This window comes from Danio aesculapii, chromosome 23 (assembly GCF_903798145.1).
Source record: "Danio aesculapii chromosome 23, fDanAes4.1, whole genome shotgun sequence".
In the NCBI taxonomy this organism is placed as follows: Eukaryota; Metazoa; Chordata; class Actinopteri; order Cypriniformes; family Danionidae; genus Danio; species Danio aesculapii.
The window spans coordinates 12,501,723-12,528,742 of NC_079457.1; the positions used below are offsets into that span (position 1 = coordinate 12,501,723).

The 27,020-nt window shown below is 36.4% G+C and overlaps 1 protein-coding gene across 2 annotated transcripts; it reads right to left on the reverse strand.

Annotated features, from left to right (window-relative positions):
* Nucleotides 1-131: 131 nt before the first annotated feature.
* acp1 (acid phosphatase 1) lies at nt 132-26,444 on the reverse strand. 2 transcript variants are annotated; one of them, XM_056450018.1, is made up of 6 exons: nt 26,390-26,444; nt 24,338-24,410; nt 18,642-18,755; nt 11,808-11,869; nt 6,096-6,201; nt 132-922 (listed from the first exon to the last, which is right to left on the reverse strand). In XM_056450018.1, the coding sequence occupies exons 1-6, from the start codon at nt 26,431-26,433 to the stop codon at nt 845-847; spliced, it is 477 nt and encodes a 158-aa protein (XP_056305993.1). In that variant the 5' UTR covers nt 26,434-26,444; the 3' UTR covers nt 132-844. The 2 variants fall into 2 exon arrangements, with proteins under 2 accessions (XP_056305993.1, XP_056305994.1); XM_056450019.1 differs by lacking the exon at nt 18,642-18,755 and adding an exon at nt 18,820-18,933.
* Nucleotides 26,445-27,020: the final 576 nt, after the last annotated feature.

Here is a 27,020-nt window from a genome sequence, read left to right on the forward strand (position 1 = left end):
GCGACCTTCTTGCTGTGAGGCTATCGTGCTATCCACTGCACCACCGTGACGCCACCTATAACCGAAACATTAATACATTAACGAAAAAACAAACAAAAACCCCAAGGAAGAAAAATAATCTCAGGCGCCAGTAATTCCAGCATTTTTATCTGGTTTATTTTGGTGAATTTCCTCTCTTCAGAGGCAATGGTCAACAAAAGCAGTTTACAGCTGCTCAAACAAGCATCCTTTGACATTTCATTACAACTTATTTTACAATTAAGACAAAGTGCTTCTCTATATGCTGCTGTCGATTGATGTGTGTGTGTTTTGCTTGATAGAAGTCACTTGATTCATGTTTCAGTTGGTTGTACACGGCAAAAAAAGCTTTGTTTTCTCTTGTTTCTAGTCCAAATATCTACAAATTCTTAAATCAAGACACATTTTCTAGACAAGGAAAACATGTTGTCTTGTTTTCAGAAATAATATGCCAAAATTGAGTGAGTTTTTACATAAAACAAGCAAAATAATCAGCCAATGAGGTCAGCAAAATAATCTTATGTCAGAAGGAAAATCAAGACTATTTTACTTCCCCATTTTCGGAAAATTTAGCTTGTTTTAAGGAAAAACTCACTCAATTTTACCATATTATCTCTAAAAACAAGACATTATGTTTCGCTTGTCTAGAAAATACCTCTAGGTTTAAGATTTTTTAGTTATTTGGACTAAAAACAAGACAAATAAACCAAAGGATAGCATTTAAGTATATATATTTGAGTAATTAATGAAGAAGTCTCATAGATTTCAGATGCTGTTGTGTGTGTGTGTGTGTGTGTGTGTGTGTGTGTGTGTGTATGTGCATGCATTACGAATGTTGTTCCAGGAAGGCTTTGCAGCATCTTGCACACTGTTCATACACCGTCTCAAAGTCTTTATCACTGCCCTGCAAGCAAAACAAACAGATACCATTAAAGAAAGATCAAAAGCAAAGAGACATCATCTCCAAAAACACAAAAGAGGACCATTTCAATCAAAAGACATGGAAATATCAGCTGAATATCATCTGAAAAGTGCATTTGGCTGCTGAATTGGACTATATGGAAGTTACAATCCAGCACAGAGGCCGGTTTCCTATTCTTCAATAGTACAAAGAGCTGCCAGCTTCGACCAGCTGGTTGGCACAAAAAAGTACTGTAAAGGAAGCTCAACTTTACACCATTCAGAAGGATTTTTCTTCAATCAAGCTCATCCTGTCTGTGTCCCACATGTTCTGCCTGGTGAAATATGTCTTCAATCAGCTCTTATTCGTATTCCAAAACCAAAAACTGGTGGGATCGGGATGACCTGACGATGTTTGAAGGAGAAATGCTAGAGATCTCAGTTGGGGTGGCCCTTTTCTGGTGCTTTCCCTGTTTCTATTTCACAACACCCTCCCCTATCATCTCTCATAATCCACACGGCTCCCTTTCCAAACCTCAGTTTTGCGGTTTTATCACTTGGGTAATCATCTTTTGTGTCATAACTGGGTTTTTGTGACAATAAACACTTCTGTTTAAAACACCAAATAAATGCATCTTACATTGGCTTGATATTACCAAACAGGCCTTGAAAAACCACAATGTGCACACAGATCCGCCTAAAGAGTCATGGATGATTCTTTTTCATCACTGCTGCCAGAGTTATTTGTGGAGGGGAGGAATAGAGAAGAGACCGATACACAACAGAGCCTTTGGATTCAAGTTTATTTTGCTCCCTTTGGATTAAAAGCATCCGTGTTTTTTACAAATGCATGCTGATATTCGCCATTACATGCAATATAATTATTGTCTATTATTGATGGCTTTAAACTCACAGCATAATCATTTCCATATTTAAGCCCTGATTATAAAGAACACATTTTTTTGTGCCTATATAAAATTATTAGTGGGCATTTTGCATGCCATTTAGCTAAAAATCTAGCTACGGTCTAATCAAATAATTGGAGAAGCAAGCTTTTTGCTGTGGCACAGTATGTTATTTTTTACCACTAGAGGGAGCATATTCACAACAAACAAAGGTGTGGTTTGATGACACCGTGAGTGTGGAATTATGGTTGTTATTACATCCTACTAGACTCCTGCAGAAATCATGCTGATGGATGAGCTATACTATTCAACACATGATAGTAAGCAGAGTAATGCTGTGTTCACATCAGATGGGGAACACGCAAACAAATTGCACTATTCATGCATAAATAGACACGTGAACATTTTGAGTTTACTCGCTTCGTTGGCGCATAAAATTCACTTCGATCGCACGTCAAATGCGATTCGTTCATGCGTCAAATTCACTTTGTTCGTGCATAAAATACGCTTCGTTTGTGCTTCAAATTCGGTTTGTTCTCGCGTCAAAACTGATTCGTTCTTGCGTCAAATTCGCTCCGATCGCACGTCAAATTAGTTTCGATTGCGCATCAAATTCGTTTTGATTGCGCATCAAATCTTCTTTGATCACGAATCAAATCAGCTTTGTTCACGAATCAAATCCGCTTCGTTGGTGCGGAAAATTCGCTTCGATCGCACGTCAAATCCGCTTCGTTCATGTATCAAATTCGCTTTGTTCATGCGTCAAATCCACTTAGATCTTGCATAAAATCCGATTTGCTTGTGTGTCAAATTCGCTTCATTCGCGCATCAAATACGATTCGTTCGCGCATCAAAACCGCTTTGTTTTCACGTCAAATCCGCTTCGTTCTTGCAACAAATTCGCTTCATTCTCGCGTCAAATTCGCTCCGATCGCATGTGAAATTTGTTTTTTATTGCGCATCAAATTCGTTTCAATCGCGCATCAAATCTGCTTCGTTCGCGAATCAAATCCGCTTCGTTCGTGCGTCAAACCCGCTTCGTTTCCCTGTCAAATCCGCTTCGTTCTCGCGTCAAATCCGCTTTGTTTTCACGTCAAATCCGCTTCGTTCGTGCGTCAAATCCGCTTAGTTTCCGTGTCAAATCCGCTTCGTTCTCGCGTCAAATCCGCTTTGTTTTCACGTCAAATCCGCTTCGTTCGTGCGTCAAATCCGCTTCGTTTCCGTGTCAAATCCGCTTCGTTCTCGCGTCAAATCCGCTTTGTCGCATCAAATCTGCTTTGTTCTCGTGTAAAATTAGATTCATTTCCGCGTCAAATCCGCTTCGTTCACACGTCAAATCCGCTAAAGACACAATAGGCACAGATTCACATCATGGGCAGGGATTCGGTCTGCCTGGTGACTCTAGCTTCGTTGCTAAATGGCTAACATGGATTTAATTAAGAGAATGGCTGTGTTTATGTGCTTTAGGAATGCTGAAAGAAAGCATAAATTTGTTTGGCACCATGTCTGAGTGCACTAGATCCTTTCAGAGGTGCACCCAGCTCTGTGAGTTCATCATCTCCTCCAGAAAATATACCTGGATGATGGAGGCTTTCAGCGGTGCTTCTGACTGAGCTGAGCCCAGTTTGATGAACTGTTGTCCAGTGTCGACAGGAGGATTTCCCCTCGGGACAATAACAACAGGCGCTACATCATAATCACGCCCCTACAGGAGAACGTTTCTGAGTTCCGTTGAGGTGTCTGCAGTGTTTGTGTTGTGAAGACACATGGGAGACTTTTGAAGATAGAGCAGAGACTTGTGGTTGCTGTTTTGAGTTATCCGGAGCTATATGACTCACAAATATCGAATATCACAATATTATTAAATATTAAAATTATACCAATATCAACAGCAGCACTCACACGCAATAACCAGCTGATTCAGTTGTTGCCTAGCGACAAAACGCACCGCACTTATTTTTCTCGTCAACAAAAAAGGCAGTGTGGTGCGCCTCACGTTTTTGTAACATAAATGCACGTTTGGTGTGATCGGCCCCTAAACCAGTCATGCTGGACAAGCCGTCCACATGGATGTACAGTTGAAGTCAGAATTATTAGCCCCCCTGAATTATTATTAGAGAGTAATTAGACAAGTTATTGTATTATGATGGTTTGTTCTATAGACTATTGAAAAACAATTTAAGGGGCTAATAATATTGACCTTAAAATGGTTTTTAAAAATGTAAAACTGCTTTCATTCTAGCCAAAACAAAAACAAATAAGACTTTCTCCAGAAGAAAAAATATTATCAGACATACTGTTAAAATTTCCTAGCTCTGTTAAACATCATTTGGGAAATATTTACAAATATAATTCAGTCATATGTACCCACAAGCACATATTTCTCAGTTCTCAAAAATGTACGCAGAGGCACTTTTTTGAAACATTAGTGATAAAGTAATTACACAAGTTAGTAATATTCAGCCCCGCTCTATAGTGATCTTAAGATATTTTACTAAAAAACAAATCATATATGGTGTGCCTTTAAAGCTTCTGTAACAATATAAAAATAGAATTATTACAAAATGTCATGGACAAGTACTTTATTTACTGTATTTAAATTTTAAGAAGTTAAATTTGGTAAATTCTAGAATTACTACACTCAAAGTGAAACATTTTAAATAGCTGAATTTTAATGGCGAGAGGTAGTTGCTGTTTTTTAATGTATTACTAAAGGTAGTACAATTAATGTTGTTTAACGTTGTCTTAAGTGTGTGTGGTATGATGTATCTGTTGTAAATCTAGTACGCTGCAGAACAAATCACCCCAAAAGGGCACAATAAAGTTTACTGTAACAGTAAGAGTTTTTGATGGATATAATGGTTAGGATGCTTAAGAAAATTTTTAAAAATCAATATCTCTAAAACTTTTTCAATTATCAGCAAGTAGTACCGACTTAAATTCCAACATTTATTTAAACATCAGGATAATATTACGATCAAATCAATCAAATTTTCTGATATTCTGGGTTATTCTGAAACTGAACTGACAATAACGACTTGTTCTTCTGTATGATCCAAAGAAGAAAAATGACACAGGCTTCGATTAACATGAGAACAGAGTTTTCACATTTAAAAACACTCGAACTTATTCTAACCCACAAGATGTTGGACATCCAGACCGTGTTGACAAAAGGAAAATCTGTAAATGAAGTCCGCCTTAAACACACGCAAAAACATTAGCTGAAGAATCCTCAATCTCAAACATCTAGCCAGGACCACACAATGCATCAAATTCTTATTTTTTCTGTATAGGAAGCCTAGACAGAGGACAAGATTTACTGCTTTCTTCATTGGCTAAGTACATGATTAAGTATGTCTAAGTAAACCACAACCGAATAAGCAGCTTGCAGCATTCCCAGAAAGTTTTCTGTACGCAATCAACAACAAGCACAAATAAACTCCCCTCGTGTAATCTTATAGAAGTGAAATAAATGTGCATTATTTCAAGCTTACTAGATTAGAAAAATAAACAAAAACAAATACAGTGTCCTGCCAAACAAACAAACTCTGGCATAGAAGTAGTCAGGATTTCTGTAGGTTGGTGGAGACACATTTTTAAAAGTCTTTTGAGAACTAAGTAAAGGAAATGTAATGAATACTCTAAAGGGAACTCTAAATGCAAACGTATAAGAAGCATTAGCTATCTATATGATTTTTACATTTAACTTCATATTGGTCCATTGACCTTTGAAGTGACCAAACATGAAAGATTGCAGTTAATTTTTTGTTTTCTGGAAGCTAAACATCTAATTGCATGTAGAAACAATTCAATTCAATTCAATTCAATTTGAGGTTGACAAAGAACATTGATTATCATGACTTTGACTTCAATTCTTTCTCAACAAAGTAATATTCAAAACATGAAATAACGAATCATTAAGAATCACCAAATAATCCTGGTGGCATATGAAGATGAATGTTAAAAGGGAGCGACGGTTGTGGGAAACATTAAAATAATCTAAAAACGCTAGGCTGATTTGAAAGGTTTCCCACACTAGTAAACAGCAGGAGTCGGACTTAGATGAAACGCAGAGTACAAGATTCAGAAGACATCATATAAACGCACCATAGGTTTACAGACCATAGGATTTAGGACAGTTTCTGGGAAATTCATATAAGGTTTCAACAAGATTTTTTTATTTTTTGGCCTGATGCCACTTTCATTGAATATTTGGCAATGAGTGTCCAGGGTTTGGGACGGATCCCGCTGAGTGCATGTGTGTACACTTACATAGTACGGGTCTTGGATAATAAGCTGTTTTTCAGGATCGTAGGAGCCGAGCAGCTCAATCTTGGCTTTGCTGTTTTTCACGCTGCTTGCCTTCTTGTTCAGATCTCTGTCAAAAAAAAAAAAAAAAAAAGACACACACTTTAGATCCTGTGCAGCCAGTGGATGGTTGCACAATCATATCAATGATGCGATTTCTTCAGTTCCTTCAGACTAATACGGAAATATGATTTAGGCAGGAATGAAACTTGACAGTATCAGTCTGTTCTTGTTTTTTGCAACTCTCTCCCAGGACAAAGACATTGCAACACACACACACACTCACGCACACAAAATAAATGAATAAATAGTTCATAAAAACACACATTAAATTCCTGGGTAATGACAGCTAGTGAGGTTGATTATGTATGACAAGAATATTAAAAACAAATGACTACTAGGGGTGCACAATATTACATATCATCAAAGCAGGCGGTTGGTGGCTAGAAGTGGGGTTGTTTGTAACTAAGAAGAAAATTAGTGAAACATTTTTTTTATAAATAAAAGGGTGGCACGGTGGCTCAGTGGTTAGCACTGTCGCCTCACAGCAAGCATGTCGCTGGTGTGAGTCCCGGCTTGGTCAGTTGGCGTTTCTGTGTGTGGTTTGCACGTTTTTTCCTGTATTCATGTGGGTTTCCTCTGGGTGCTCCGATTTCCCCCACAGTCCAAAGACATGCACTATTATGGCCCATTACCACTGAGAGGTACAGTACTGTATGGGTCACCTTAATCAGGCTTGCGTTTCCACTGCCAAAAGGGTACCCTTCTGGTAGGCGTGGTGTATGACAGTTTCAGACGACGTAATTTTTACTCAAGGAAATTTCAAAGTAAAGCTGTACAGATCGCTCACATATCATATGAGAAACACTGCTCACAAAACAGATGCTTTATACATATAAACACTTGTGTATAAATGTTTATTACTAACCTTTCTATGAACATGATTTGATTAGAACTGCAGATCAATGACAGTGCAAAATAGTCTACTGTAACGTCTGCGATTATATAAAATAAATAAATAAATGCAACATATATGAACACATACAGACCCTTACAGTCACTGATATGTTATCAATTACAGATAAACTACACACAGTATACATTTAGTCCTTATTTGGGTTCAAAAACAACACGAAATATAGGCCCCTGTCAGTGCAAACCTCTCATATGTGTCTTGAATCTTCAGCAGCACATGTAACCTCTGTTAGAGAGTTATTCCGTCATTCCGTCAGTTCATAAAAGTCCAAAAGGCGATGATAATAATTAAACATGGCAGTTTGTTCATGTTTTATGTTGCGGAAAGCTTCTCCTATTTTTTCGCGCTTCACTCACACGTTTGTCCCTTTCTGTAAGGATCGGCTATCAGAAACGCTTCAATAATCACGAGCACCTTATTAATATAGGTTCAGGAAGTTCGTCATTTCAAAAATAGACGCGCAGCAAGCTCTCTAGAGAAAGTGAAACCGCTCACACTTTTAGATGGGCTCGTAAAACAACAACAGGACACGACAGATTTGGTCTGCTTGGCTTTGTGGCTGTTCATCAAGATGATGACAAGATTTGTTTGAGCTCGGGTCGACCATGGCTTGTTATTATATGTATATACTATAACGGTGTAATGTTTTGGCTGTGTTTATATAAATGGCGGTTCCTTTGTTTTCATTCTCCTGCTTCTGCGAGTGACGTATCTCTGAGAATAAGTGGCGAGGAGCGGCGGTGTGTGTCGAGGAGAGTTGAAATCAAGTCAACTTTATGGTAATGAGCCATGACACTGTTCGGCAGCAAGCAATCAGAAGTAGTAGTCCACTGCTTGAGAGGATTCCAGAGAACACAGTCCTGTGAACTTTGGTTCAGACCACACTTGTTCCCAAGGGTTTTAATATTGCAGTTGCCGGATTGCCAGTTATTTATGGTGCTTTCTTACAGGGACATACATTAAAAAAAAAGTTACTGCAAGTTAATGTGAATTAATGTTATACATGTTTTTTTTTTTAAGCGGGAATCTCATGTACAGTACAAAACAGTATTGCTGCTTCAGAATATTTCAGACACATAGACATATTGGATAGGTGGAGCAAAGCCACAGCATACATAACAACTTGATCTTCCAAAATAATATAAATTTGATAAAAGGCACACAACATTTTTCATTTTTCAACATAGAAAACATGTTTTTATGCAGGAATTGGTTTGCTGATTTGCTGCAATGGCCCCTTTAAATACGAGATCAATGTGGGGAACTAACGCACAGTTAGACTGAACCTATCAGTTAGAAAAATGGTGACATGTAGAAATAGGGAGTCGACTCTCAATGGACCTAGCACCAGAATTGACTCCAGGAAACCCTCCTGAATGAAGCAGTTACGTTCTACAGTTATAATGCTCATTCTTGAGCATGATGAACACCGAAGGTGCCCACTTTGAATGCATGTTCACAAGTTTTATGCCTTCTAGGCTATTATTAATGAGCTGCTGCACAACTTTTCATTAAACATTTCAATAATAAATTGATGTTTTAGCTTTTAAAATATGACAATTATATAAAATAATCTAAAATAGCCTAATAGACTTTTTAGACCTAATAGATTTTATTTTGACTGCAGATAACTTAAACTGCTGGTTTGTCTGACCAGAGGTGAACTGCCCAATGTAAAGCTGCAACTGACGCAGTAGCATTGTGTAAAGTGCGATGTAATGGAGTCGATTCCGGAGTCGATCCCACCCACTCCAAAATTAGAAGTCGAGAATCTGAGTTGACTCCACAAAACCCGGAACTGAACACGCTTAGTGACATCTCTTCTCATATCTCATATGGTGTACTGTAATTTCGAAGAGTGCCACAAATACTAGAAACTCTGAAATGAGTTACTTAATAAAGCATTTAAAGACATGTCAGAACAATAGGCAGTGCCAGAATCAACCAAGTTTAGAAAAAAGCCAATGAGCTATAAAGATAAGACAAAACTGGTTATATAATTGAATATTTAAAGATATATTTTTCTTATATTATTCAGATAGAATTTATTGTTAAAGTTTTTTTTTACAGTTACCGTACTAATCGGGAAGTGAGAAAGGGTCTCAGAACACCTCTATTTTAGACTTAATGTGAATAATGGGAGAAAGGTTAAAGTGAATAATGGAAATGGAAACTAATCTGCTGTTTCTGATAATGGTGGCTTGTTTACTGTTGGTCACTAGATTACCAATACTACAGACAGCCACTCTAACAACTTGATGTAAACTCACCTAATTTGCATTCAGTTGAAAAGAGCTTTCTTAGAATAGAAACCTGGTTTACGACGATAATAATGCATCAGCATAATTAATTCTAAAGGAGCATGTGGCACTGAAGCAGGAGTAAATGTTTCTGATATGCAATTGCCAGAATTAGTGATATTTTTAGCCTTTAAACTTTAGGAAGTACCTCACTGAAGGCTAATCATATTTCGAGGTCAGTGGCATCTAAAAGTTTGCAAATCTCTGGTCTGTACGAAGGCCTGTTTAATGAGCATCTCGGCGTCTCATTAAGTCTGTAGTTTAGGGATCATCTCTTCCAGGTTCAAACCTTTGACCTTTAGGATTACCAGCTTAGACCAAATACCATCGTCAATATAAAAAGAAAAATAAAGCTAGTCTATGACTGTATATGTATATTTTTAACGTCAATTAACCCTAGACAGAGTCATTGCTAAGCTATATTATGAGTTATATTGAATCAGTATATCACACTGAGCTAAAGAAGAGAAAAGCCAAGTCAGAGCAAAGACGAAGAATCTAAAGAACTCGGTAATCTTCTTAATAAGCTCTGGATCTAGCAGAAACATGTGATTCTGACAATATTCCAGAAAAAAAAAATCTCCTTCCTGCACTGTTGACTTCACTTTCATATGATGGGGCCACAGACTGGTTGACGCACACTTTACAGTGTTGACAGATCCATAATATAATTCATTCACTCAGTTTTGGAATCATCAATCATCATTGTCCTGTCAGAGAGACAGGCGGAGGGGTAAGGTGGGAGCCCGAGGCTATTTAAACTGTCAACAAAAAAAGCCAAGGGCCTCACTACCGCTCGTCACTTTTGTGTTTGTAAACTCAATGAGAAGTGAACTTAGTCCCACTTTTCGCAACCAACATTTTTCCTGCACGTGCATGTTATTATCAATCAGTAATATTTGACATTCTGAATAGGATAAGAATGTGAATTCATATTCATTCACGTCTCCTCCAGTTTATTCATGCTCACAGAGATTCACTGAACAGCATCCATTATGGCTTTTATGTCCAAAAGTGTGTATATTTGCAGAAATATCGATATATTTACTAGGGATGTACTGAGGTGCCATTTACAGTAGTGCATTTTCATTTTCATGTTTCAGACAAATCTCCATCCACACCATACATACAGCCTAAAACGCATGATACGTGACCAACCATGGCTATTAGGTATGCGCATATTTTGCCTGCATCCATACTTGCAGTATTCCAGTTGTGTAATGATGTTATGAGAGGGTCCTGACGAATCAGGGAACGATATCCAATAGACCAATCAGAGAGCGTTTGTGAACAGCCATGCCTCTGCTTTTTTCAGTCCATCTATATCACCCTGCAGCCACTTACTGAAACTAAGCAGGGATGAGCCTGGTCAGTACCTGGATGGGAGACCACATGGGAAAACTAGGTTGCTGTTGGAAGTGGTGTTAGTGAGGCCAGCAGGGGGTGCTCAACCCCCTGAAGGGGGTTGTGGAATGGGGGTAAAGTGAAAGGGACACTATACTGTAAGAGGGTGCCATTTTCGGATGAGACGTTAAACAAAAGTCATTTAAAATCAGAGACCCCCCTCATGACTGTGAAGCACTTTTGGTGTATGGCCATACAGGATAAATGCGCTATATAAATACACACATTACATTACATTAAACTGAAATAAAACACAAGCATTTTGCAATTTAAAGCAGGGTCTTTAATAGGGCTGCACGATATTAGAAAAAACTGACATTGTCATATTTTGCTTGAATTTAATTGTAACATCTTTCAATTTCTAAATGTTGGTGACTAATGGTGACTAAAATATAATATTATTAATATATATTTATTATTATTATATATTAAAATTAATAAATATATCTGTTTAATAAATCTGTTTTGTTTAAATGCATCAAAACACATTGCCTATATTCACTGAGAAATGGATAACAATATTCATTTTCAAAACGGCGTGTACTCATTTACGCTGAGCACTGGAAGTAATGCAAGCACTTTACAAGGTGGCATCAACAAAATCTCTGTTTAAAACTTATAATGTAACAGAAACCATGAAGTCGGGCCTGTTCCCAGTTCTGTAATTATTAATAAATCTCCAGCACGGGATTTCAGAGTGAGAAGTGTTTACTACACAAAGTTGTAGTTCACCGACAAGCTGGAGATCTGGTAGTAATAATATCGGGAAATTGACTACTGATCACAGAACAGTACTTCCCTGACAAGATGTTTTGCATAATCAAGACTGCGATTTAAGTTTGTTTTTATTTGCCTCCCTAATTACTAATGCTAAAAGAATTTGCGCTTTGTATATTTTGTGTAAAAAAGTGTTGGTGATGGTACTGTATCTCACAAAGGAATATATGAATATCCCGATTTATGGCTATTAATCCCAATTTGAACCTTTGCACATACCTTAAATTGCTTTCATCCATGCAGAGGATGTAATCAAAACTCATGAAGTCATCTTTGGTGACCTAAGAAAGGGAAAGACAGCATGAGTAACGTATGCAATGCTTCATGCACATTGTCCTGCAGTGACCCTATAAGCACGGGGCAGCGCTTTCAGCCACCATCAACCCCCTTTCATTGAAATCTGCAAATCTGCAGCCCAAAGAGCACGTCGTAAGCTTGGACAAACTCCAGAGAACATGAGGAAAAGTCCCGGAGAGCGAGCAGACGTGCTGTCTATGTCTGCTCAAACATTCTCTTCCCTCACTCAAGACGTGAAGTAAAGAAACAGATCAAAGCACATCTGTGGCTGTACGTATGCGTGCGCATATATTGAGCAAGAAAGCATGATTCATCTGGGTCGCCACTACCCAGAGTCATAATAGGATGTTTCCAATTTATAAAAACAACAGACGAACAAAAACCTAAAAAGTTTTTAAACGTAACATGCATGAGGGGTCACAAAACTGGAGTAGAGCCTGCTTGGCTATACGTTTTTGCCTGTATAATTGTTGATTTGTGTGAGGTCAACTGGACAAAGATGTCTTTGGTGTAAGCTCAGCTCTGTAAAACCTGACCTCAAAAGGCCAAACTAAAGCTCGCCCACATGACTGAAATATCTGACTGACGTCTGGAATATGGGGGAGGAAAGCATGCAAGTTAGGAGTTTTCTCTTAGTCTGACATGTAATAGGTCAAACCGTGGATATTACAGGGAAGGTGATGCAGTGGCCTTGCTTTAACATAGTGTGCTTCATATTTTGAGTGCTTTTATTTTTGTGTTCTGCTAATATGCTTTTTTTTTTTATCAAAGAAATGCTTAAAAATGTCCAGCAACTAAGCACAGGATGTAAACTAGTGAGCACACTTGTTTTGAACATCTAAAAGGAGCCTATGATCAATGATGATTATGCTCTGTCAATCATAATTGGATGGGAAACTGAAATCTCTAGTGAAAATTTAATTGAATTGGGTTTGAAAAGTTATGCATAGCTAAAATCGTACAAGATGTAACATCCGCTAACACTTTTAACGCAGCTACTATAACTGTAGACTTTCAAGACTATATGGCAAGGAATATGAAGAGTTTGTTGAAACTAAAGCCTATTCAGTAAAGGTTAATATGAATTAATAACATTCAAAAAGTTAAGAAAATAATCAGAATTTAGATAATAAGCTATGCATTTTATGTATAATACCTAATAATGTCTGATTTTGATATATTAGTATCTGCCAATAAATGCATATGAACTGTTATCTGTCTTTTGTTGTTGCAATCAGGCTTAAAAAATGAAATCAAAATTTGTATTTATTGTCTAATATATCAATTACCAAATATAAAGACTTATTGGTAAATGTATTACACATCATTTTTCTAGCCATATGGACCTAGAAAATCGCAACTTTTAATTTTCTGTAAGACTTAGTACACCATGTAAGTGCAAAAGAGTCAAGCTTTAAGTATGAAAATGACCAAAACTCTTTTTGGAAATTTTCATAAAGATGCTAATGGTCTAATCCGATTCAATGATCTATGCTAAGCTAAAAGAGCTTCCGCCAGACCTGGAGATCGGCTGAATGGATTTAAAATTGGTAAACTCAACTGTTTAACTCTTGATGGCTTTAAAAATGTGGAGTGTTCCTTTAGCCATCCCAAAGAACGGCTAAAGAACTAAACTGGGTTTTATAGGTTCTTATATGGTAGCACAACCACCGAAAGACCAATTTGCGTGTTTATGTTGTGAAAATCCCCAACATTATTAGTAAAAAAGAAGCTATGTTTTTAGGGCAGTTGTGTTTCCCACCCAGCAACAGCACTGCTTCTTGGGAAAAGGTTATAGTTCTCATTAAATGATCTATTTGTGATTTATGGATATGCTACGAAGGACACGTTGATGATACATTATGAAGCAACTGTGTTTTATCAAAATACAGACCAAACACTATTTGGAAGCCAATTCAAAACAACAAACTCTATGGAGAATTTCTTCAGGAAACAGAGATGATAGATGAAAAACGGCAGAAAACACAGAGGGAGATTGAGAAGAGGGGTCAATAGCAGACATGCAGAGGACGCTTGTCGAAATCAATTTATAGGAAAGAGCTTAAAAATAAGGGGAAAAGATAAAACCTCTATGGTGTGTGACAAAGATGAAGCACGTTTGGCTGTAAATTGTGGTTCGATAATACTCATACATGCTATCTCGCCAAAACTGACCTAATATGTGCATGGGCAAGGTTTCATGAGTGACACTGACTGAAGTTATTGAAATGATGATAAATGTGTCGTTCATAGTGTAATGCACAGCGATTCCTCTCCCACTCTCTGCCTTATTTTTAGAGCAGTCTTCCAGTATTATTCACTTCAAGTTTTTAGTTTTCCATTTCTTTGCAGTACAAAAAAATGCTTGTTGTGCAGCAAAACTGATAATCAGTCTAACCATGCTATATTCGCTTATTATAAGAAACACACTGGTTTGAATTTTAATAATAACATTAACTGCACTTCGGTGATTAATTATTTACGTACACTTACCAGCCACTTTATTAAGTGCACAAGTTTAACTTAAATCCCTAATGAGCCAACCACATAACAGTGATTCAATGCGTTTATATTCGTTGACTTGGTCAAGATGATCTGCCAAAATTCAAACTGAGCATGAGAATGGGAACGAATTGAAATGACTTTAAGCATGACATGATTGTTGGCTGGTCTGAGTATTTCAGAAACCGCTGATCTACTGGGATTTTCATCAAAAGTAATCTCAAGGGTTTACAGTCAGAGAAAAGTATTAGAAGTTGATAAATCAAGTATGAGAAAATGAAGGCCCTTAAAAGGTATTAAAAAGTCGATCCACGCGACTGGTTCGGGCTGGGGCGCGTCCGGCCAAGCTTCTCCGTTCGAGTGATGTCATGTAATTTGCGACAAATGCAGGAAGGTGATGTGACGCTCTCCACATGTAGCGAAAAAGACGGCAAAATTGGAAAATGTAAGTTTGTGTACTCCTGGTTGGAAAAAGACGAGTTTAAACAGTGGCTGAAGCCTGTCGCTGAAAACAACCGCGCAATTTATTCATTCAAGCTTTGTTTCTTCCGAGCTTTTCTGAGTTCTGTAGCATGGTTGAGCTCCATTGATTTATTTATCTATATCTGTTTATTTACAACTGTTTATTAAGTTAAAGGTTTGATACTGATTAGAACTTGAATAAAATGTTCTGTGGTCTTTAAAAAGTCTTAAAAAGGTATTAAAATTACCTTTAGGATTCCTGCATATACCCTGTATCAGCACAAACCACTGATTCTGGTCATTCTCTTCTGACCTCTGACACCAACAATGCATTTTTACCTACAGAACTGCACTCGCTTGATATTTTCTTACTTTTTAAGACCCCGCGGACACCCTGTGATAAAATGACTACAGTCGCTCAAATAAAGGCTCATTTTAGAAGAGGAGGAGCTCTGGAAACACAACACATTAAACCTTGAAGCAGATGTACTACAGCAGCAGAAGTAGAAAAGTAAGGTGGTGATGCTCATAACAGCAAACTGAGAACAGGCTGAACAAAACAGGAGAAAAGTTAGGTAGAGATTCAGAATGTGTATGTTATTTATGAGGGATTTATTCTGTTCTACATTAAAGAGATGGTAATGGCACGGTGGCTCAGTGGTTAGCACTGTCGCCTCACAACAAGAAGGTCGCCGGTTCGAATCCTGACAGGGCCAGTGGCATTTCTGTGTGAAGTTTGCATGTTCTTCTCGTGTTGGCGTGGGTTTCCTCCGGGTACTCTGGTTCCGCCCACAGTCCAAACACATAAATTGGTGAATTGAATAAACAAATTTGGCTGTTGTGTATGCTGGAATAGTTGGTAGTTCATTCCACTGTGGCGACCCCTGATAAATAAGGGACTAAGCTGAAGAAAAATGAATGAATTAAAGAGATGGTTCACCCAAAAAGCACAATTTACTTACCCTCAGTTGTTTCTTTCTTCTGTTGAACACAATAGACGACATTAGGATAACAACCTGTAACTGTTGACTTCCTACAAATACTATGGAAGTCAATGGTTACAAGTTTCCAATATTATTCAAAATATTCCGTTGTGTTCAATAGAACAAAGAATAATTCAAATTGCTTTGAAACAAGCAAAGGGAGAGTAAATGATGGCAGAATTTTTGGGTGAACTAACCCTTTAAAATTCACCTGTTCAGACCCTTTTTATAAGACATAAAACAAATTTTAGATTGCAATAGACTGCAAGAGAAGTTCCAGCTCAAAATATCCCACAGAGATTTTGTTTTTATAATTTATTAAAATTGGTAGGTTTTTTTTTTACTTTAAATGTAAATAAGATGTAACTAAATGTAAATAAATCAAATCTTTTCGAAAGAGGTCGGAGCTTCATGCAGCAATCACAATCAAACTGTGAGAAGCTACGATCAGCCATGAATGTTCAAGTCAGATTTAACTTCACTACAATATTTTTTTAAAAAGTATAATTTTGCAGTCTGCCTTTATTGACTGGACAGTATCTAGGAGAGCTAGAGGGGGACATGATTGGTAAAAAAAGGTCCACGAGTCAGGATTCAAACTTGGGACACTCAAAGCGCATTGGGGCCATATGCCTGCGTAAAAAACACTATTTTCACCTACACTTTCATGTATAATTTAACTACATTCCTATTTACAGTAATTCTGGCAGCATGTGAATGCAACATCAGTGAAGACAGGCATAAGTGATAGCAGCTTTAGCAATATTAACCTTACAGAGTGCCAAGAAGCTCCTTCAGAAAACGCAATTTGGAAAACAAATACTCAGATGGAGAGTCTATGGAGATGTGTCTGTGTATCTGTGTCTATGCTAATGGAGGAGAGATCATCACTCAGAGTTTACACTCTAAGCAAAGTGTCCAATTCCATGACTTTCACTGGCTAAAAAGCTGAATTTTCATGATCTATAATAATTAGAAAAACTGGCAGCTGTTGTGTTGAGCAGACCCTTTAGAATTTAGTGACTCTGCGATCGCTAAATTTAATAGAAATTCAACCAAATGAGGGGAAAATGTTTTTTAATTGGCATAGATTGCCTGAGGGCTTTGACCAGAACCCTGTTCAGAGTCCTGCTGCACATTCTGCATTGTTTTACATTAAATGACATTATATTCACATAAAGAAAGTGTTCATCTGGTGTGTGACACGTTAAGTTGTCAGACAAGGCACAGCACTGCGCTTCTCCTGAAATGTGTGAACCACTTTAGACATTAAACACTTTCTGTCTTTGTTTCTCTCAATGTTCCCTGTATATAAATTACAAAGAGGTCAAAAAGTAACAAATTACTAAGGGGTGCACACACAATGCTATCTGAACCGTGCCAGGGCGGATTTCCCAGTTCGTTTGACAAGTGTGAGTGCTCTGAATCGGGGCCCGGGCGAGGTTTAGTTGGCCAGCCCTGGCCCAGTTGGAAGAGGTGTGCCAGAGCATGGTTCGGTTGAGCTCGCGGTACGCTTGTAGTACGCTCCTGAGCACGAAACTGAAGAGGCGACGTGACTTTAAAGGGAATGTTTCATATGGATTTATTAATCATTCTTAGTTTTCACTGAACGCAAACTGTCATAGTTTATTAAAGACACAAACCCCTTGCTGCACGTCAGCTGAACCTTTAGCAAACCTCCTAATACGTGCAGTACGAGGACTTATATGATAATTTATGAGCATCAAAAGTACTGGATATGTTCTGCAATATATTTGACTGTGTGGCACTGCATCCCAAACGACTAAAAATAATACAAACAATATAACTAAAGAAATCTTCACTGTGCTGAGCAAAAGCGCTTCTCCTCCTATTCAACTGAACAGTCGCATTATCGATGAGGGTGCCCAGGTTCGGAAGGTAAAAGCAGTGGGAGTGTAGGCCATCAGGGGAGAGGGGGCATTTGCGCTACAAGGCAACTGTAGCTAGTGTGAGTACGCCCTAAGAAAGTGGTGGGCCGGTGTCCTACACAGTTTAGCTCCAACTCTAATCAAACACACCTGCTTATGGATTTCAAGTGATCTTGAAGACACTGATTAGCATGTTCAGGTGTGTTTGATTAGTGTTGGAGCTAAACTATGCAGGACACAGGCCCTCCAGGATCGAGTTTGCCAACCCCTGTACTAGGATGTGTAAATCTGCTAACATTTTCACAGCAAAACAACACAAATACATCCTTAATATTGACGTAAATTTTCCAAAAGGTCGCAGTGAAAATCATTTTAGGCTTAAGCAAAAATCTAAAAATGTTCATGCCAATTCAAGCAGGGACCGGTTGAACAAGGAGCAGACAAACAACAGACCATAATGTAAGTGGTACAGCCGGGTGGGTGCATTTGATTGTGAGTTGCCATGTGGAATGGGTAGTGAAAAATAGCCTAACCATAACAACAGGCACACCATTTTAATGAATAGAAAGTAAATGTTTTTCTAATGATATTTCATGGCTACTTGGACAAAAAGATATATATAAAAATTTGTAAGACTGTTTTTTTTCTAATATGTCTTGTTCTTTTATTGTGATTGCAAAAAAAAAAATCAGTGGGTGGATTTTTACCATTAGAGGCTGGCTGCTTTTAAACATCTTATAAACGTGATTTATAAGAAAGTACCTTTGGTTTATATAAAAGTTACTGAAAGTAAATTGGTTCAACCTGGTACAAATGAGGTGTATCTAATAAACTGGCCAGTAAATGCTTAGTAGTTATAAAATAGCATTCTTGCCCAGTTTCATAACACACGTACAAATCAAATCCCACATCTGCAGTACCTGTCTTGCCCTGTGATCTGTCTCTATGCCATGTTTCCTGAGGCAGGCCAGACCACGGGCATCAGGAGTGCTGCCAGTATTCCAATCAGAGGTGGCACCAGAGTCTATAACCCACTGTAACACACACACACAGAAAACACGGCTCTAATGTTGAGTGCTAATCAGGACCCCGCCGTACCTGCCGCGCCACGTGCCTCATGGAAACGCCATGCTGCTTCATGCAGGCCTGGCCGCGGTGATCCGGGGGGTTTCCGATCTCATAGGTGGACGTGGCGGCACTGTCTATTCTCCACTGAAGACACACACACATAAAGCATGACAATGGCATATTATGCATACAAACATGCTCAAACACACAGGAACAGAAGAAGAGTTTAATTTAAAGACCTACATTACCAGGGAAAAGGATTGGGATCAGTAGGACTTCTTACTATTTTTAAAAGAAGCCTATTCTGAGCATTAATCATTTAATTGATCAACAATACAGTAAACATTTACAATTATGAAGTTATATAAATGCATTGGCTTGAAAATACAGTACAAAATTGTACAATTATGAATTATATAACATTTATTTGATCATAAATGAAGTAAAAACTGCACAATTATGAATTATTATTTATATAATTTAAAATTAATTTATTCTCCTTCAGCTTAGTCCCTTTATTCATCAGGGGTCGCCACAGCGGAATGAACCGCAAACTAACTTACTATGTTTTACACAGTGTATGCCCTTCCAGCAGCAACCCAGCACTGGGAATCACCCATACACTCTCACATGCAAGAACATGCAAACTCCACACAGAAAAGCCAACTGGCCCAGCTGGGACTCGAACCAGCGACCTTCTTGCTGTGAGGCGACAGTGCTAATCACTGAGCCACCGTGTCACCCGCAATTTAAAATCGTATGGCTTAAAAAAAAATCTTATACAGGATAATATTTAATCTGTATTTATTTAAATAATAAATTTTCTGCATCATTACTCTGATCTTCGGTCTCACAGGGTCCTTCAGAAATCAATATAATGTGATGATCTGCTGCTCAAAAAATGTGTACTATTGTTATAAGCTATGATACGGTACTATTCAAAAGTACCATTAAAAGTGTGTTTTATTCATCAAGGACTTATTAAATTGTTAAAGAGTGAAAGTAGACATGCCAAATGTAAAAACAGATAGAGTGCAAAAAGAAAGATTTATTTTTTAAATTGACTTCATTTCATACCATTTTAAAAATACCACAATTAACAAAAATACATTTTACTCAGACAATTTTGTAAATTAGTTACTATAAATACTATCTTTATATACTTCTATGACTTTCTTATAAAAAATTAAATCAAAATAGATTCTCATTTTAATTAAACTCTTAAAAACTTGCACCACATCAAAATCGCCATTTTGGCTTTTCCTACTAAAAAATGAATGATGAGCAAGAGAGAGAAAGAACAAGAGAGATACATTTACTTATTTTGATCTTTCTTTTCATCAAAGAATACTAATGGTTAGTGGTGTAACGGATCACCAATCTCACGGTTCGGATCACACTACGGTTTTTGAGTCACGGATCAGACCATTGTTCAAATCAGCAAAAAGGGGAGGAGACAAACGTCATTTCCTTTCCATTTATACAAAAATATATCTGCACAAACCATTGGTTTAACAAACAGAACTCAGAACTCAGTAATTTGAATAAAAATCAAGAAAGAACCAGCTGAAAAAAAAAATATTCAATACAAAAAATTATCTTTGCTAGTGTTGCTGATAATGTTAAATATAGAAATCTAACATTACAACATATCATATTTATATCATAATTAATCATTCAACAATTCACATAAAACTTCATGTTTTATTATAGGTGGATCATTTTTGAAATCCTATTCAGTGACATAATTTTGATGGTTGTTTGTTGCCACCTATTGGTTAAACAATGTAATTGCTACAACATTCACCAGCGTCAAGTCCCATTATACAGTGATTGTAATCTTTAACGTAAACATCCGTGATTATATCTGAACTATAAACTGTTCTCCCAGTACTTCTGTGTTATTTAATTGTTTGTAACAAACTGAAAAAGTGTAAAAACTGAATCTCTCTCGATCAAACGCAGATTTAAATGCAGCATTTCGAAGGATTAATAATCATCGGCAAATCATTATATTTATGATTCATGTTGCGCAGGTTTGAATTCAGATCACGATCATTTAATGTTTATTTGTGCAGATTAAACTAAATGCATTAATGCAGGCTAAACAAACAGTGACAGTAAACACCTTTAATTAATAACCTAAGAAAGCATTTAGGTTCCACCACAACTTTTCCGTCATCATTATATTTTGCAGGGAAGCCAAATTTATAAGCCAAAATTATACACGTGACTTGAATGACACAGGAGGCGATCTCGCTGCAACTGTTATAAATTTGGATTAACCTACAAGTTCAAAAATGTCATTAATCCGCGGGTCACTTGCGTTCCGAACTGTGGGCTGTGATACGTACGATTCAGGGATCAACTGTGAGCCGTTACACCCCTACTAATAGTAAAATGTTTCACAGATTTTTACAAAACCCTCAAGCACGAAAAATGCTTTTTTTAATCATTTAATTACAAAACAATTAATCATAACCGAGTAAAAAAGTAAATGATAATAACAGAAGAGCAAATGAGCTTATTATAATGATCTCTGAAAGATCGTGTGATACTGAAAACTGGAGTAATGATGCTGAAAATTCAATCAATTAAATTGTAAACCACATTCAATAATAAAAGCATTTTAAAACTGTACTACAATTTAACAACCTTTAATGATCTTTCATCATATAAATCCAGCTTTGCTGAGCAGAATAGTCTTCTTTTAAAAACATAAAATATTGTACTGATGCCAAACTTCTGACAGGCTGTGTAGGTTCAAAACTCATTGTACGCACATATGTTACTATATAGTGGTTTGTTACAGCTACAAAAATGCAAGTTAAGCATATCCAATGAGATAGTGTTGGCCCAGCATCGACATTTCAATATATCTGGCCTTACACTTAAAGGCTGGAATCAATCTGACAGTGTTTCTCTGCATTTTGGCTCATGAGGCTAAGGTTTCGACTTTCAAGCTTTTTGAACAGCAAGAAACGTGATTTTGTGTGTGCAATTTTCTTGTTTGTACCTTGTGCAACCATAGCACTCAAGTCAAACCTCCACAATAAAATGACCATGATACCAATATTCTCTATTCCAAAAGGTGCATGAGATGCTAGGCTACAAGTACTTGAAAATATTTATAAAAATACATAAATTCTGCAGAAAATAGTTAAATTGAAAAGGATTAGACTAATTTAGATTAAAACTGAAGGTCAGTATTTATTAATTTCTTCTTTTCTTTTTTCAAAGTATTGAACATGTCATGTTGTTTCTTGGAAATAATATTCCTAAAGGAGCTGTTGACATGGAATTTTGCCAGATTTTGGTAAAAACCCAAACAATACAAAAATAAAAATATTCTCCGAAACTTAATTGTGTGTAATAATACAATGACACAAGGAGAAAGTACTGAACTACTGAAATGTATTTAATACTTTTAACGCTTTTTTGGTGATGGCAGCTTAAAGACGCCCAGGGGCGTCGCTAGACCCAATTCACTGGGGCACGTGCCCCAGTGAAAATCTCCAGTGCCCCAGTAAATGCATTGAGATATGATTTACTTCATATGCAAGTGTATTTATTAAGAGTGGTCATTCCGAAATAAAGACGTTACTCTCTATGTGCAACCGAACCAACGCTGGTGAAAGCAATGTGTTTAACCAAAAAGCAAACTGAAGCATCTCCGCGTGTGCGCAGAGAACCCGCGCCCCTCTTCCACGCGCTGTTCTCGCAGGCGCTGCTCTTCTGCTGGTGCGAGTCCCGGTAGTTAACATGCGCGCCAAAAGAGCAGGCTACCTGCTTGTTACGCGCCGCGCATGCGTTGTAAAACCGGCGTAACAGCCTTTTTTGTTTAGCTAGTCACAAAACTAAAGTTTAAACAATATGGCTGTGATCTTACTAAGCATGCCTCCTGATAGATTTATTTTGTATGAAGCAAAAAGGAGGGATGAGGAGTCAGAGAGGTAAGACTTAACAAACCTAATTATCTGCCATGTGTCATCTTTTTTGTGTGTGTTTTATTGAATTGTCTATACAATTTCATTAAAATGAAATTAATATTTATGCAAAAGTAATTTCTTAAATGATCTTAGCATATCACTCCAGTTGTCTTAACATTGTTTTCCAGTTACATTTAAGATTATTTAGAAGAATAATTGTATAATAATAATACTTTTATTTATAATAAATATAATATGATATTATATATATATATATATATATATATATATATATATATATATATATATATATATTATAAATAAAAGTATTCTTATACTTATATATATATATATATATATATATATATATATATATAGTGTGTGTGTGTGTGTGTGTGTGTGTGTGTGTGTGTGTGTATATATGTGTGTATATATATATATATATATATATATATATATATATATATATATATATATATATATATATATATATATATATATATATAATTTTTTTTTTATATTTATTTATTTTTATTATTATTATTTTGAGGGGGGGAGGGGCACGTGCCCCAGTAGAGCTTTATGTCTAGCAACGCCCCTGAAGACGCCTCTAATATGGAGAACAAATTCACATGAACTGCTCAGGAGTGAGTTTTATACAGACTTTAACAGTGTAAAAATCATGATGGTTCTGTGGGTCCCGTCTATAAAATCTAAGCTTTGTTTTGTATTTTATATTGGATTCAAGTCAGGTGATTGGCTGGGCCATTCTACAGCTTGGTATTCTTTCTCTGAAAGCATTTGAGAGTTTTCTTGGCTGTGTTTTTTCATCATTCTCTTGCTGAAATGTCCACCCTGGTTTAATCTTCATCATCTTGCTAATGTAGATGCTGGAGTGATGCTAATATTAATTTAAAATGAGGACGGGCAGAGGGTTGCTGAAGAACTACTGAGAGATTTCAGCTGCTGTGTGGGCTTTCACTGCCTTTCTACACCTCCCTTTCCCATGTGTTCAATAGTTTTTCTGTGTGTCATTTAATTTTGTTATGCATAACCTAATATGTAAACTGATTACATCTATTTTCTTTGCATATATGGATTTCTTTGGTTGTTACCAATATCCAGAGAATATTTCAAGTCAACAGCACCTTTAGAAATATGTTTACTTAAAAAAAAAAAAGATGACATATTCAATACTTATTATTATTATTTACTTATTGTATTTATCGATTATTATTTTACTTTCTTATGTATTGTTTGTATATTGTAGCTTTTATTGTTGATTGTTGTGTAAATGTTTGTTCTACCAAAATTTGAGAAAGTAAAACAAATCTAGCCAGTCATGTATTGCCAATAAATTGCACACATTTGAACAGAAAAAAAAAGAATATATTGATGAATTGCTGTTGCTCTGGAGTGCAAATGTCACTTTGTTACATACCTGCTTGAACACTTAAAAGTTAGTGAACTTCAAGACCAGCCAATCATTTTCATCCAGAAGATGATGCAGTGTTGCAATCAACTCACTGAAGCGCGTGCGGTTTGATTGTTGAGTCTTCATAAACTCTGATCATCATATACATCATTTAATAAACAAAGCATGACATGCTGTGACTTACCTTATCCACCACTCCGCTGTCTGTGGCCATCTTTCTGAAAACAGCCTCCGCGATTGGAGATCTGCAGATATTCCTGGGTATCGAGGAGAAAGTTAAGAATTATATTCATTAGGCGAGCAACTTTAACAAAGTCACATTTAATTTAATTAAAACAATGTAAATTGTGAAAAATTAAGCTATATTTAGTTAGTAATTTCATTATTTTATGGCTTTTTGGAGGAATCATTCTGTCTAACTTTACAATAAGGTTTCTTCAATGTATTTGCTAACATGAACTATTAATAAACAATACATGTAATGTATTTATTAATCATAGTTCGATATTTACTGAAGCATTATTAAAACCCAAATTTATGCTTGTTTTATATTAGTTTATCCACTGTAAGTTAAGATGAACTAAGAACGAACAACTTTATTTCCATTAAGCAGCCATAACAAAGATGGATAAATCCTGTAATAAATAGAGATGCTCCAATTAGGATTTTTGCAGCCGATACGGAGTACGATTACATGTCATAGTGATCGCTGATACAGAGTATCAATTCTGATGTATCAAGCTTTATAAAGCATAAAGCACTTTTTACTCCAAGTATGATACTTAAGTCTCCTTACATAAGCGAATAAATGAAGGATGTTGTATTGTATAATCTCTTAAACATGTATTATATTTCGAGTGAACATGTCATGGTCAGAAGCAGCTTTACAGAAAATAATAGATAAAACAGTTTAAAAAATTGGTAAGAAAATGATGGAAGAAAAATTCAACATGTCTTAATGAAGAAAAAGTTTGGAGCTTATTTCATCTTTTGCATATTTGATGCATAAGAAGTTAACATACACACCTATAAATCCATTTTGTTTATTGCAGTAAGTATATTACAAAAAGGTATATTATTAAATATTCAAGTTTTAAAAAATAATTAACATTTTTTTTTATTTCATTAAAATGTTCAGGCAGGTTTTAGTGAACTTGCAATAGTCAAAAACACAGAACTTTCTGTTGTTAAACATGTAAAAAGGCCTAAATATACGCAACACCATTCAAATATTTTGCTCTCCAACTAGCACGTCTGATTCTTCTGCATGTAAACTCATAAACAAACACCTTCGATTGGTTCATGAGATCGGCCAGCTAACCGATCAAGTTATAAAATGTGATTATCGGCCAATACCGATCTCCGGCCAATCGATCGGAGCATCCCTAGTAATAAATGTTTTGTTCATTGTTTGTTCATGTTACTTAATATTAGTATTTCTTTGGGAAATCTGGGATAAGTTTTCCCAGGAATCTTCAATTATTAGAAATCAAAACAATAATCCATTAACATTTTTTAAGTAAATTTGGATCATTTTAATAACACGTCCTTGAATAAAAGTAATACAAGTATTCAAAGTGTTCTATAAAATTCTAAAATTCACATGATCGTGGTTATATTTGGGCATCTGTTACATAAAGGTTTGATAATCCTGGGACAAAGTTCTAAGCACAAAAACACACTGAGAAGTTTTTAATTTATTTAATGTTGGTTATTACTCTAAAACATCCTCTTAGTAAAATTGAGCACGTGTGTTTAAACGTGTTTAACTTTGAAAAAACATAAATAAAACAATTTACAGACAATAAAGAATAATATCTTGCAAAACTGCAGGAAGGATATTGATACCTTTTCTAATGACTTAGAAAGTATATGAAAGCTCACCTTATATGCTTAGTTTGTGTGTTGAGTTGACGCTATAACTTTAATATGTAAACATGAGTTACTGGTGCTGAGAAATACACATATAGCTTATGTTACGGTTTCTATGAGCCAACTATAACAAGTGCTACGATATAATAATATATTTATATATTAATGTATTGATGGCATCAGTATGCCAGTGTTTGAGCTGACGATGACAGCTTTCATTCACTGAATGAGTCGACTTTCACTGTGCGAAACACTGATAACAGTTTGATCGTTTACTTCAGCTGTAACACTGCCTTGTCGGCTGGCTATCGAAACGCCATAATGACATTAAAGAAGGTCTGGGCATATTTTATAGCATTTCTTACCCAAGCACACGAATAACACCGACCTTCCGCTGAAAGACGCCATATTGGTCACTAACAAAGGTCCCCGCGCCACCGCTGAGGGCTGCCTAAATTACCGCCTGCTCCAAAATTAATCAAAATAAAAACTACAGGTGTATTTGAAATGTTTCGTGAGTTTTAATCTAAAATGTATGAATTTGGCGGAGTAAATACACATCCAAATAGTGTGAAAACATGATCTATATGCACTCACTTTCACTTTTATTCTCTTCTACACACACAAATTTATAAATTCCTAAAGAAATGTTTCCTTAGTGTCAAGAAGAGTCTGTGAAGTCCTACAATGGACAGGCAGCACATGCTTCACCTAAAGTAGCATATCACATCACACCCAGAGCTCAGTGCTGAGTAAATTACCAGAAAGTGGCACAATAATTATTTATCTTTCTTTGATGTTTTCCAGGCTTGCATTAACCTAATCATCACTGAACTACTGGTGGTATTACTAAATTGGAACAGCATATCTAGCCTATGTGCATGGCAAGCTGTTTTAACATTTTACAAACATAGTTTTTATTTATTAGATAACCTACAAGTACTCGTTCATTAATTGTTTTATGAGACCTTGATTTTTTTTATGTTGAAGATAAA